At 33.9% G+C, this 15,204-nt stretch overlaps 1 protein-coding gene across 1 annotated transcript; it reads right to left on the bottom strand.

Annotated features, from left to right (window-relative positions):
• Window positions 1-1,758: 1,758 nt before the first annotated feature.
• LOC142236389 (larval serum protein 1 beta chain-like) lies at window positions 1,759-4,399 on the bottom strand. The gene is made up of 2 exons (XM_075307626.1): window positions 3,999-4,399; window positions 1,759-3,934 (listed from the first exon to the last, which is right to left on the bottom strand). The coding sequence occupies exons 1-2, from the start codon at window positions 4,311-4,313 to the stop codon at window positions 1,805-1,807; spliced, it is 2,445 nt and encodes an 814-aa protein (XP_075163741.1). The 5' UTR covers window positions 4,314-4,399; the 3' UTR covers window positions 1,759-1,804.
• Between the last annotated feature and the right edge of the window lie 10,805 nt (window positions 4,400-15,204).

Genomic DNA, 15,204 nt, shown 5'->3' with positions numbered 1-15,204 from the left:
TCAAAATTTTATTTCTATAGAAAATTTTGTCAAAATTTTATTTCTATAGAAAATCGAATCTACCAAGATTTTATTTCTATAGAAAATTTTGTCAAAAGTTGATTTCTATAGAAAATTTTGTTAAAATTTTATTTCTGTAGAAAATTTTGTCAAAATTTTCTTTCTATAGAAAAATTTGTCAAAATTTTTATTTCTATAGAAAATTTTGTGAAAATTTTATTTCTATAGAAAATTTTGTTAAAATTTTATTTCTATAGAAACTTTTGTCAAAATTTTATATCTACTTTGTCAAACTGAATTATATACGTATTGGATCGATCTTTTTTGATTTAATATATACCACGTATGGACTTACATACAATTTTGAAGATGGTGTTAGGAGGTTTTAAGATACCTTGCCATCGGCAAGCGTTACCGCAACTTAAGTAATTCGATTGTGGATGGCAGTGTTTAGATGAAGTTTCTACGCAATCCATGATGGAGGGTACATAAGCTTCGGCCTGGCCGAACTTACGGCCGTATATACTTGTTTTAAATAAATCTATCAATGTTCGTGATAGTGTATAAAGAAAGAAAACACCAGCAGAATAACAACCCTTTCATTTGTCTTCATTTTGGAATCTTCAATTATCAGGTAATATTCAGTGACGCTAACCTTTTGCAACAAAAATGTTTTATGATTTTTTATATTTGTAGGTATTGAAATTGTAAAAGGAGGATAAAATCGTTAGGCAGCAACTTATTAAAAGTGAAAAGTACAAGAAGAAGAAAAAGTGCGTTTTACAGTTGATAATATCACACGGAAATTGGAAATAGTGGAATAATAAACTAATATTTCAAAGAGATTCGATGCTGTTGATTCTTAATAAATATATTCAATATATTAATAAAACATGTCTTTTATTGAAGATAAAATTGCTTATAGAAATAAATAAAATTGTATTTAAAAACGAAGGTAAGCAGTTCTAATTATGAAGTAAAAGTTTTACCACAAATGTGTAAGATTTGTCGAAATGAATGAAAAAATTTCAATAAAATCATTCCATATATGAATTCAAATTAGTTAATTTTTTTCATTCTGTAGTATAGTGGTATATAAATATAGGAAAATGTTAACTAATATATGGAATGCATTATTCCTAATTTCTACGAAAATCACATCGTTCAAACAAATAAAAATGTCTTTGGCGCTATACGAAGTTCAACTTTCTTCACAATGAGTTCATTTTAACTTAAAGAAGGGGTCACTTTTTTCTGGGTGTATAGACAAAACTTTTTATAGAAAAATATATATATGTTTTTTCTATAAAAAAAATTTACAGAATTTTCTATAGGAATAAAATTTCTTTCTATAGAAATAACATTTTAGCAAAATTGTCTATGAAAATAGAATTTTGGCAAAATTTCCTTTAGAAATTTTGTTAAAAATGATTAAACCGTATTCTCGAAAAAATTCCCAAATTTATGGAAATTCCCCACCAAATCCCCAACTCAAAAATTTCGTCCCCATTCACGGAAAAAATATCCCTAATTTGAGGGAAAATCCCAAATACCGGCAACACTGACCTATACTATGGGTATAGAACTTTTGTCCATTTATAAATATTTGTTCTGCATAAATGAGTTTTCCAATTTTTGTTACTCTTTTACAGCATAGCAATCGAAAAATAGAAAATGTGCAATCCTTCATTAGTTATTTTCTATATATTTCAATAAATTTTTTTTCAATAAATTTTTGATATTATATTTATGGCATAAGTTTGTATTACAGAAAAACATCTCGTTATGAAGTATTATTGAAATCTTAATTGCTATGGCCTTTGGAATAATAGCTCTCATAGAAATCATAATCAAATTTGCCATAATTTTTATAGTCCTTTTTCATATAGACTTCAAAGTTATCATAATGGTAGATTTTAACATCCTTGAAGTACATATTTGGCACCTTGAAAACATACTCATCAATTTCCCTATCGAAGGGATGGGCAAAAGGCTGATCATCAAGCCAACGATTTCCTGAACCAATACCACAACTAAATTTGTAATTAATTTGCTCATGATCAGCGTAATTGGGAGTAACCATGACGAAAAGTTGCATAGGCATACCCTCCTTCCATCCACGGGGTAGAATAAGACGGTCTGGGATTAAACAATGCGGACGGCTAATATTCAAGGGGAATTCAGCTTTTCCCTCATAAGCCAACATCAGATGATGGTAAAGTTCGCTGTAGGTGCTGTGATCATGAACCGTAAAGACGTAGTCGGCAGCATCACGGTGGATGCGATTTTCACCAGCCCCCAATTCATAGGAGAATTTGTCAATGGCAAAGAAATTCTTGCGATTCTCATTCAATGAAATCACTTGGCCAAATTCATCATATTTGGGAGCAATGAAGACGCGTATGAAAACTTTTTGGGGTTTCTCGGATTCAATGACCATTTTGAAACTGAAAGGTTTGTGATTCAAACGCATTTGACGGGCCAACAAGGTCTTGTCCCATACAAATTTACCTTCGCTAAAGCGTAATTTATCGTTCAATAAATTGGTCACATCGTAATCAAACAAATCGAAATAGGTAGCCAATTCTGTGACCTTTACATCCTTTATGGCAACACCGGGCAATAGAAGTTCGTCCTTGGTGTAGGGGCCAAGATAATCTTTGAAGTGGAAGAATAAATCGGCAATCTTCTTATGAAAAACGAAAAACATGGGGTCCCGCATCATAGTTTGGAAGTTGAGGAAGACATGTGGATTGACCACGAAATCACTGGGTTCGGACTCAGCCAAATACATGTTACTATACATGTACCAATAATTGAAGAAATATCTATCGAAAACATCCACATTGCCTTGGATCATGGAACCAACGTATTCGGTGGCATTGGGTTTACGCAAATCAATGAATGTGCCATCGAATGTTTTGTAATAGCCTGAATCGATGACATCTTCCATACGCTTGAAGAAATCATGAATTTTGGTCATAACACCTTGGCCAATGTAGCTTTCCACGTCATAGTAATTCTTGCGATACGAATAAGCCACCCCATTGTGAGAGACTAATTGTGGTTTATAGCCTTTTTGGATTTCATGATATTGCCAAAGGTCCGGTATAGCTCCCAATCCATTGGAGAGACGTTCTAAATAATAACGGGATACCACTTTATGAATGGCATACAACCAAAATTCTCCCCGACGATCATTTTGTAGGGAGAAAGCTTGTCCATCCAAATACATGGGATAATCCATATTGGTGTAATACCAGAATGCATTCAATCCAAGATCTTCAGTGAAATAGGAGAGAACAGTCTCCTCATTATAGAAATCAATATCGCGGGTATAATCTACAGGCATCCACCACATTTTGACATCCTTCATAATCGATTGCCATTGGGAATCGTGAGTGAATTCATTGATATTTTGACGTAGCATAAAGTTTTCTTCAGCATACCAATGCTCGCCCAGACCCATTAACTTCCACCATTGCCACATTTTCCAGTCCTTCATGTAGACATAATCACCCAGTTCCACATTTGAAGAATCCTTGTAATAGACATCGAAGAATTCCTTTTCGTACATGATGTACTTGCTCCAAACATTGTAGTCAAATTTCTCAGCAGCAAAGATGAATTTGCTATTGAGGAAGTATTGAGGGAATATCTCGTAAATATAGGGAAGCATGAGACCTTCGAAATCATCGCGATGAATGACAGCCAAGGTAAGGGCATGGACAAACATGGCCTCATTGACATGTATGCGAGCCCAGCAGACATTGTGTTGGAAGGTCTCCCAGTCCTTGGCATAATAGAAGAAATTGAAGAGACCCCAAGCTTGCATGTGATGCAATTTGACCAGATTACCAAAGAATTCACCCTTAGGCAATAAGGCTTTACTCTGATAGGCTTCCCAGAATTTTTCCATATGATTATCATATTTCTGCAAACGAGAAACCGCAATATTATTAAATGGCAATTTTCAGAAATATTTTCCCCACACTTACATTGTAATATGATTTGTCCACAATTAACTTGTGTCCCAATTTAATCCATTCCTCAAACATGAGTGGATCCTCAACGCGATAAACAATTTCGAACAGGAACTTTTGTTTCTCCAAAAAGGATTTGTCTGCAATTTTGACATCCTCCTCGAAGGAGGCTGCAGCTGTCAGCCCCACACATAGCACTAAGGCCAACACCAATTTCATTCTAAAATCCAAATGCCTGAAGAGATTTGTTTGGCTTCCTTCAGAAGACTGCCTATCAGTGCAGGGAATGAACATGAATTTATACATTTTCTTTATCACTTGAAGCCACATTCAAAAAATTCAACATATGTGTGATCTAATACGGTCACCACCTTTTGAAGAGATATGAACACTATATGTTGATACATCACAAAAAAAAAAAAAAAAAAAGACGGCGTATGGATGAAGACTATTCATATGGCCAAAGATAAGGTGAATGTTTTACTCACTAAAACACTTTTAAAATGATTTAAGATCGTGGATACTTTTGCGGAGAACATAATAGTGCGTAACATAATTTGTCGACAATATCAACAACCCAGCAAACGTAGTGTCTTTTTTTGATCCAGAAATGGTGCAAAATCGGATGAGAAGCAATACATTTCACATGGGCTTGTCATAGGGTAGATGTTATTCCTTTAAGTATCCTCCGCGTTTAAGCTTAAGTTTGAGTTTTCGCATTTCATTAAAAAAATAACAACATAGAAAAAATACTGTTGCGTTTTTATATTGCTTCATATACTGTTGCGTTATTAAATAACGACAATCTACAATTTACTTGCTTAACTGATAGCTTTCACTTATTTGCTCTACGTTGTGTACTGTTTGCCTTTTAGTTTACGACTGACTCCACAGATCCCTCTGCTTGGGTTTTTATACCGTGATTTGACGATTTCGAAAATTCTCGGTAGTCAGGCCTACAACCATCTAGAACTATGTAGATACAATTTATCTAGCAGCACATATTCAACTGGTTATCTTCATTGCCTACAGCCATCTAGAATATTCTACTAGTGTCTGGCAGATGTCGCACATGCATATCTGATCATGTTCATAGTCTTGCCTACAATTATTCTGCCTATCTCGTAATTTAGTTGACAGAGTGTTGTGCTCATATTACTAGAACAATAACAAAAGGGGCTACTACAATTATTGTGAAACTAAGAACACAAAAGATGTTTAGGAAAGTACTAGAAAATAAAGAAATGAATGTGATGACGTAATCTGACCGTTACAATTTGAAATTTTAAATTAGCGGAAACTAATTTGAATAAACTTAACCCTTGTGTATGTGATAACACTGGAAGCGATACCAGCGTGATGAGGTCCCGTGGGACCTACAATAAAAAAGAGAGGTTATCCCTACGATATTTTTCGATCATTTACTGTAGGTGGACTCTTCTATAATGCACAAATTGCATATATAAACATTTGGTTGTAAATATAGAGTTTTATTTAATTTTTAATAGGATACAGATAATGTTAAAATTTTTGATTAGTATACTAGTGGCCCTGATGTTTGACGCAGGCGTGGTACCTATAAGTATCCTTATACGTACCAAGCAACAATATATTGTTTTTGTAGTTGAATGTTCTTAACAAACTGGATTTTTGAAGGAAAAACAATACGATTTTTTTTAGTGGCGTTCGTTTTGCTCGCAGTATTATGTGCACAGTGGTTGTTTCAAACTTGGTCCAAATTGAGGCACATCTTGTCAAATTCCAGGAGCCGATAGGTCTGGAAAATGTATAGAAATATAAAAACTTATTTCGACCACGATTTCCATGAAGTTCAAATAACTTTTTTTGCACTTTTACTCTCACTATATTGGATATATCAACGGAAGACATAAAATTATGTACTACCAAGCAACGAAACCAATGGAAACTTCAAAAATGACAAATTCTTCCAAATAAGGGTATTTTCTGAAATGATGTTAGTGTTATTAATTGTTCCAAATACGAAAATCGCAATATCTTTACACTTCTTTTTAAACTGTGCTAAAACCACTAATGTAATTAGTAATAGGTCCCATTGGACCTCATCACGCAGAATCGCACTAAACTTTTTCAAATACCTATAAAAACCGATTTAATGATTCAATCACATAAAAATTTAAAGTTTTCAACTTAAAACACTTCAGTACAAGAAGTCATAAACCATCAAGCTGAAATTCATATAAAAGATAAAGTTATGTATGAATAAAAATCAAAAAGGTCCAGCGGGACCTCATCACGCACAGAAGGGTTAAATCTAGAACTATCACATTCGTAATAATACATTTTTCCATTTTTACCTTTATGTAAAGATGTATTGAAATATTGGCTCATATTTCATCATACAGATTCGATTTCTATTAAGCGGCACATTTATTATTTTATTTTCTTTTTTAATTCAGGAAATTTAAATTTGTTGCTAAAATAATATAACAACGTTAATGCTAATATTAATGAGTAGCGCCATCTATACTTACATCGATGCTTTAAGGTTTGTTGTATTTTCTATTGAGAGCCATCTCGTATGTATTGCTTAGTTTATGACTCCCTTTATTCTTCTCTTCCAACAACACGGAAGGTTGATTCAAGCAATTCTACATTTGAAATAAATTTGTTTTCATATCGTGTGCTTCAAGGTTTTATTGAAGGTATCTTGCATTCAAAGATTTCTCACTACCTGTGTACTATTCTAGTAATTCTATTACAATTTTGACATAACGAATTTAAAATATTGTTGTGCCTAAAACTATGTTATAGCTTTTATATATGTAAAAATAAAAATTTCCAAATTTAGTTAAGATGCCCGCACCTGTTGGAAAAAAATTAAATGGTTCAGAAGTTAATTACTGTTAAAATTCTTGCGTTTTGCTAATTCGTAAACCAGACCATGGTGGATAAGTACAAAGATTTTTCATCTTTTAATTACCGATCATTTTTTCGTAAAATATAGTAATATATTAATATGAACGAAAATTCTTTTGCGCTTAAGTTAAATTGTTTGAGATAAATGTGCAGTGTTATTGAAATTATCGTTAAACCAAATAACGAATATAACTATGTGCACCAAAAAAAATTTCCGTAGTTAAAAAAAAGCAAAATGTAACTTATTTTTATTGCAAAAAATTATTTGTTTGTTGTTAAATTTTATAAATTTTTTCGAAATTTTCTACAGCCCAATAATTTTTTTTTATAAATATGCCTCAAACATTTTATGAACTAAACGTGGGTATAAAGTTCTATGACCGTACACATAAGTTCAAAATGAAATATGAAAATTTTCGTACGATTCCCAAAAATAGTACGAATGAGCTACAGTATGGTTAAAATGGTCATGATTTGGCGCCAATGATTTCTTTCTTTACTTTTCGTTAATTTTTTTTCTTCTATGAGAGAGGGTGTAATTTTATGAACTGCAGTTATAAATTAAAACAGAGCATTAAATTTACCTGGTTTTAACAACGCTTTGTGGAAATCTCAAAATGTGGAGTATAATTTAGTTCAATTTTCGCACGACGTAGTTTATTCTTGCTATTAAACAGTTTACTTTTTGTCTGTGTGGATGAGTCACAGATGTATTATAGAAAATTTAACTTCAGATCAACAGACTTTTCTGTTATGTAATGGTATCTAACAATTCGCTTAGCTCTAGGGTCAAACCATCTTCTCTCTAGATACGTTGAAAAAAACAGTGAACCCACACTGAAAAAAATATTGTTGTGAGGTCAAAGATTTCATGTCTTTAAAATACGAATGCACATTTTGCTTAGCATAGAAGACGCATTTCTCTAATACAAAGTTTTTTTCCTTGTCCAAAAGTCGATAAACTTCTCAATAAAGTCGTATTGTCCTTATAATTAAGTGGTTTGACTTAAAAATGGGTATCATAACATGAAAGAAAAAGTGTTTGGGATAACTTGACTTTAATAATTCAGAAAAATTCTTTAAATTTAATGGAATTGTCTTTTTGCGTCTTGACTACAAAGCAAAAAATCGTTAAAGTATAGGACATGTTTTTCAAAACTTTATTTTAAAAAAGCTTTTTACTTGAAACATAGCATAATTTCTACTGGAAGTCGAGTCTTAATTTGGAAAATAAAGTTATTGTTAACTCGCTTTTAAAGGACATTTATATAAAATAAAGAAAAAAAGCTGAGAAAGCGAAAAATTAAAATTTGCACCCTAGAAGCAAGTACACAAAACCCAAATTTAAAATAGAATTGTGTCTTAAAAGTATCCTTACTTGTAAAATTTTGAATATTTTTAGAAATTTTTAACTAAACAGTATACAAACGCTGGCATCACACCGATATCACAAAAATAAGTAAATATTTTATGACAAATTCAAGAAAATTTATTACACTCAAAAAAAAGTGAACTCTATATTTCACTAAAGCCAATTTAACTTTCGTTTAGTTCATGGAATTATTATGTTTGGAGAAAGTTTCCTCTACTCTAATATTTTTTTGTGTACGTTAATTAAATTAACTAAAACCGAGGAAAAAAATATACACAAATGAAGGATAAAAATTAACTAAATTCCTGTCTTTTACAAAATAGATCAATATTTCTTTAAATTTGTAAATTTTACTACAAATGCGTTCATCATGAATTTCGTATGTCACTAAAGACATTCTTGCAATTTTGAACTCCAATTTTTTCCTTCAAAATACAAAAATTTTTTTAACAAGTGAAAAAACTTAATTATGTCTAATAAATTTTCTTGAATTTGTTGAAAAATATTTACTTATTTTTATAACATCGGCGTGATGCCAGCGTTTGTTATACTGTTTAGTTAAAATTTTCTAAAAATATTCAAAATTTTCTAAAATTAACCGAAATTTTTCTTCCTGGTGGAAATAATTTCAGCCGGATCGGATGAAATTTGGTTCTCTTAGAGGCCTCGCAAGCAAAATTTGGGGGTCGGTTTATATGGGGGCTATACGTAAAAGTGGACCGATATGGCCCATTTGCAATACCATCCGACCTACATCAATAACAACTACTTGTGCCAAGTTTCAAGTCGATAGCTTGTTTCGTTCGGAAGTTAGCGTGATTTCAACAGACGGACGGACATGCTCAGATCGACTCAGAATTTCACCACGACCCAGAATATATATACTTTATGGGGTCTTAGAGCAATATTTCGATGTGTTACAAACGGAATGACAAAGTTAATATACCCCCCATCCTATGGTAGAGGGTATAAAAATTATAAAAAATATTTATTGGACAAAATATAATAGAATTTTTTAATTTACATCCAAAACATTGAATTCGGATCGCACCTAAAGAAGTGATGCAAATTCAGTGTAACGGCTGTTGAAATGGAGGACTTCCGTCCTATGAGAAGCCCATTTTAAATTCATCACTTCTGCGTCAATTTTGCACCACTTCCTGATCCAAAAAGAACATTTTCATTACTTCTATGGCGACGCTTTTTTTGCTGGGTTAAGTAAAGACAAAATCTATGCTTAAACCTTTTTATACCCTCCACCATAGGATGGGGGGTATATTAACTTTGTCATTCCGTTTGTAACACATCGAAATATTGCTTTAAGACCCCATAAAGTATATATATTCTGGGTCGTGGTGAAATTCTGAGTCGATCTGAGCATGTCCGTCCGTCCGTCCGTCTGTTGAAATCACGCTAACTTCCGAACGAAACAAGCTATCGACTTGAAACTTGGCACAAGTTGTTTTTATTGATGTAGGTCGGATGGTGTTGCCAATGGGCCATATCGGTCCACTTTTACGTATAGCCCCCATATAAACGGACCCCCAAATTTGGCTTGCGATTGCTCTAAGAGAAGCAAATTTCATCCGATCCGGCTGAAATTTGGTACATGGTGTAAGTATATAGTCTCTAACAACCATGCAAAAATTGGTCCACATCGGTCCATAATTATATATAGCCCCCATATAAACTGATCCCCCGATTTGGCTTGCGAGGCCTCTAAGAGAAGCAAATTTCATCCGATCCGGCTGAAATTTGGTATATGGTGTTAGTATAAGGTCTCTAATAACCCTGCGAAAATTGGTCCACATCGGTCCATAATTATATATAGCCCCCATATAAACCGATCCCCCGATTTGGCTTGCGAGGCCTCTAAGAGAAGCAAATTTCATCCGATCCGGCTGAAATTTGGTACATGGTGTTAGTATATGGTATCTAACAACCATGCAAAACTTGGTCCACATCGGTCCATAATTATATATAGCCCCCATATAAACCGATCACCAGATTTATCCTCCGGAGCCTCTTGGAACCAAAATTCATCTGATTCAGTTGAAATTTGGTACGTGGTGTTAATATATGGCCTCAAACTCCCATGCAAAAATTGGTCGAAATCGGTCCATAATTATATATAGGCCCCATATAAACCGATCCCCAGATTTGACCTCCAGAGCCCCTTGGAAGAGCAAAATTCTTCCCATTCGGTTGAAATTTGGTTCGTGATGTTGGTAAATGGTATCCAACAACCATGCAGGAATTGGTTCCTATCAGCCCATAATTATATATAGCTCCCATATAAACCGATCCCCAGATTTGACCTCCGGCGCTTTTTGGAGAAGCAAAATTCATCCGATCTGCTTGAAATTTGGTACGTGGTGATCGTATATGATATTTAACAACCATACCAAAAGTGGTCCATATCAGTCCATAATCATATATAGCCCCATGTAAACCGATCCCGAGATTTGGTTTTGGAGCCCCTTGGAGGAGCAAATTTCATCCGAGTGAGTTTTAATTTGGTACAATGTGCTAGTATATGGTCGTTAACAACCATGCCTAACTAGGTGCATATCGGTCTAGTTATATATATCATTCAGATAAATCGATCCCCAATCACACAAAAATTGGTCCATATCAATAATTGTATATAGCCCCCCCATATAAGCGACCCCCATATTTCAATTCTGGCTCCCTACGTACCGTGCAAAAGTCCATATCGATTCGTAATTATTTGTAGACTTACCTACGCATACTTGTTTTTGTCTAATGTATATCACGTATCGACTAACTCACAATTTAGAAAACGATTTAGGATACCACAACCCAAGTAATTCGATTGTGGATGACAGTCTTTCGTAGAAGTTTCTACGCAATCCATGGTGGAGGGTACATAAGATTCGGCCTGGCCGAACTTACGGCCGTTTATACTTGTTTTAGTTTGATTAGTTATTTTGCTGTCTTACGAAAAATTTTACTAATATAATTTTTAGTTTACTAATATAATTTTTGCAATATGAATTTGATCCACACACAAAAGGTGAACCCACACGGATGAAAAAGACTGTTTTTCATATGTTTGGCTATAAACATTATATGTTTGGAACACAGATTTTTAAACACAATATTTTTGAGTGCAAGCATATAATGTTCATAAACTAGCATAACATGTTTGGGACATATATGTTAATATGTTAGAACATATTATGTTTGGGACATAAAATTTTTGTAAATATAATATGCTTGGATGCAAACATATATTAATTTAGAAATAGCCTATAAACATATATGTGTTTAGTAGCTTGGAGCGCTATTTAACAGGGAGCGATATTGAATTAAGTTGGTGGTTGTTGCTTGTTATTACAAAATTAATATTATATTTTTCCTTGGGCAATTGATCAGCTTCTTCTTTGATCCTTACAAACTGTGTGGTCCGGTGTTCGAATCCCCGTCCGGCAAAAGGTAAAATTAAAATAAAAAAAATCATACAATTGGATAATTTCTTCTACAATGTTTGTATTACAGAAAAAGGTGCTAAGAACTAAAAAAACTCGTGGACGTGAGAAAGATGTGGGGGAATATACAATTGGGCAGAAACAAAATTTTGAGCATTCAGGTCGAAAACCTATGTTGTTAGCACCTATATTACCTGTTTATTTTCATAATTCATTATGATTGTAAATATATAAATAAATAAATATAATTTTGAGCACAATATTGTTTGGGAGAATTTTTTTTAAGCATATAATATTTTTGGGTGCAAAATGCTTCCAAACATATTATATGTTCACATAATAACATATTGTTTTTTGGAAGACAACATTATTGAATTTGGATGCAAAAATACAAAATGTTTGGAACTTAGACTACCCAAACATATATTGTTTAGACCAATATGCTTTCAAACATATTATATATTGGAAGAGATCAAACATATAAATGTTTGGGCAATACCCAAAAATATATATGCTTGAAGCAAAATATGTTTGGGAGTATATGTTACAGAAGCGATTTTTTGTGAGCGTGCACCTCGAAGTATATTTTGTAAATTATTAACTAAAATATTTTACTAATTTCAACATGTTGCAAATAAGTTAACACATTTTTATACCCTTCACCACTACTGTGGTACAGGGTATAATAAGTTTGTGCATTTGTATGTAACGCCAAGAAGGAGTAATCATAGACCAACCTTTTAGTATACGGATCGGCTTAGAATTAAATTCTGAGTCGATTTAGCGATATCCGTCTGTCCGTCTGTCTGTCTGTCTGTCTGTTGATGTATTTTTGTGTGCAAAGTACAGCTCGCAGTTTTAGTCCGATTGTCCTAAAATTTGGTATAGGGTCCTGTTTCGGCTCAAAGACGATCCCTATTGATTTTGGAAAAAATCGGTTCAGATTTAGATATAGCTGCCATATATATTTTTCACCGATCTGGTCATAATTGGCGTGTATATCAACCGATCTTCCTCAAATTCCGTACATCCGAATATTTTATGAGTTTCGAAAAACTTGCAAAATATCAGCAAAATCGGTTCAGAATTAGATATAGCTCCCATATATAGCTTTCGCCCGATTGACACTCATTTGCCACAGAGGCCAATTTTTTGCTCCGATTTAGTTGAAATTTTGCATAGGGAGTAGAATTAGCGTTGTAACTATGCGTGCCAAATTTGCTTGAAATCGGTTCAGATTTGGATATATCTCCCATATAAAGCTTTCGTCCGATTTACACTCATATGACCACAGAGGCCAATTTTTAACTCCGATTTAGTTGAAATTTTGCACAGGGAGTAGAATTAGCATTGTAGCTATGCGTGCCAAATTTGGTTGAAATCGGCTCAGATTTAGATATAGCTCCCATATATATGTTTTTCTGATTGCGACAAAAATGGTCAAAATACCAACATTATCCTTGTAAAATCGCCACTGCTTAGTCGAAAAGTTGTAAAAATGACTCTAATTTTCCTAAACTTCTAATACATATATATCGAGCGATAAATCATAAATAAACTTTTTCGAAGTTTCCTTAAAATTGCTTCAGATTTAAACGTTTCCCATATTTATACCCTTCACCACTACTGTGGTACAGGGTATAATAAGTTTGTGCATTTGTATGTAACGCCAAGAAGGAAAAGTCTGAGACCCATCGTTTAGTATACCGATCGTCATAGAATTAAATTCTGAGTCGGTTTAGCGATGTCCGTCTGTCTGTCTGTCTGTCTGTCTGTCCGTCTGTCTGTCTGTCTGTCTGTTGATGTATTTTTGTGTGCAAAGTACAGCTCGCAGTTTTAGTCCGATTGTCCTAAAATTTGGTATAGGGTCCTGTTTCGGCTCAAAGACGATCCCTATTGCTTTTGGAAAAAATCGGTTCAGATTTAGATATAGCTGCCATATATATTTTTCACCGATCTGGTCATAATTGGCGTGTATATCAACCGATCTTCCTCAAATTCCGTACATCCGAATATTTTATGAGTCTCGAAAAACTTGCAAAATATCATCCAAATCGGTTCAGATTTAGATATAGCTCCCATATATAGCTTTCGCCCGATTTACACTCCTTTGCCCACAGAGGCCAATTTTTTGCTCCGATTTAGTTGAAATTTTCCACAGGGAGTAGAATTAGCATTATAGTTATGCGTGTCATATTTGGTGGAAATCGGTTCAGATTTAGATATAGCTCCCATATATAGCTTTCGCCCGATTTACACTCAAATGACCACAGAGGCCAATTTTTTGCTCCGATTTAGTTGACATTTTGCACAGGGAGTAGAATTAGCATTGTAGCTATGTGTGCCAAATTTGGTTGAAATCGGTTCAGATTTAGATATAGCTCCCATATATAGCTTTCGCCCGATTTACACTCATATGACCACAGAGGCCAATCCTTTACTCCGATTTAATTGAAATTCTGCACAGAGAGTAGAATTAGCATAGTAGCTATGCGTGCCAAATTTGGTTTAAATCGGTTCAGATTTAGATATATCTTCCATATATAGCTTTCGCCCGATTTACACTCATATGACCACAGTGGCCAATCGTTTACTCCTATATAATTGAAATTTTGCACAGAGAGTAGAATTAGCATTGTAGCTATGCGTGCCAAATTTGGTTGAAATCGGTTCAGATTTAGATATAGCTTCCATATATATGTTTTTCTGATTTCGACAAAAATGGTCAAAATACCAACATTTTCCTTCTAAAATCGCCACTGCTTAGTCGAAAAGTTGTAAAAATGACTCTAATTTTCCTAAACTTCTAATACATATATATCGAGCGATAAACCATAAATAAACTTTTTCGAAGTTTCCTTAAAATTGCTTCAGATTTAAATGTTTCCCATATTTATACCCTGCGCCACACTGTGGAACAGGGTATTATAAGTTAGTGCATATGTTTGTAACACCCAGAAGGAGACGAGATAGACACATGGTGTCTTTGGCAATAATGCTCAGGGTGGATCCCTGAGTCGATATAACCATGTCCGTCTGTCCGTCCGTCCGTCTGTCTGTGAACACATTTTTGTGATCAAAGTCTAGGTCGCAATTTAAGTCCAATCGCCTTCAAATTTGGCACATGTTCCTAATTTGGGTCAGAATATAACCCTATTGATTTTGGAAGAAATCGGTTCAGATATAGATATAGCTCCCATATATATCATTCGCCCGATATGCACTAATATGGACCCAGCAGTCAGAGTTTTATACCGATTTGCTTGAAATTTTGTACAAACGTAACACTTAGTCGTATAGTCAAGTGTGCAAAATTTTACTGAAATCGGTTCAGATTTAGATATAGCTCCCATATATCTTTCGCCCGATATGGACTTATATGGCCCCAGAAGCCAGATTTTTGGCCGAATTTGGTTGAAATTTTGCACTAGGAGTACAATTAGTAGTATAGTCAAGTGTGCAAAATTTGATTGAAATCGGTTCAGATTTAGATATATCC

This window comes from Haematobia irritans, chromosome 4 (genome assembly GCF_050003625.1).
Source record: "Haematobia irritans isolate KBUSLIRL chromosome 4, ASM5000362v1, whole genome shotgun sequence".
In the NCBI taxonomy this organism is placed as follows: Eukaryota; Metazoa; Arthropoda; class Insecta; order Diptera; family Muscidae; genus Haematobia; species Haematobia irritans.
This window is presented reverse-complemented; position numbering and strand designations above follow the sequence as displayed.

What these genes read in the sequence shown, in the direction of transcription:
- LOC142236389 (XM_075307626.1), bottom strand. Translation starts at nt 4,313, where the DNA reads ATGTGGCTTCAAGTGATAAAGAAAATGTATAAATTCATGTTCATTCCC. An exon ending in TGGACAAATCATATTACAAT is followed by an intron (nt 3,935 to 3,998) that starts GTAAGTGTGGGG and finishes TCTCGTTTGCAG; the next exon opens with AAATATGATAATCATATGGA.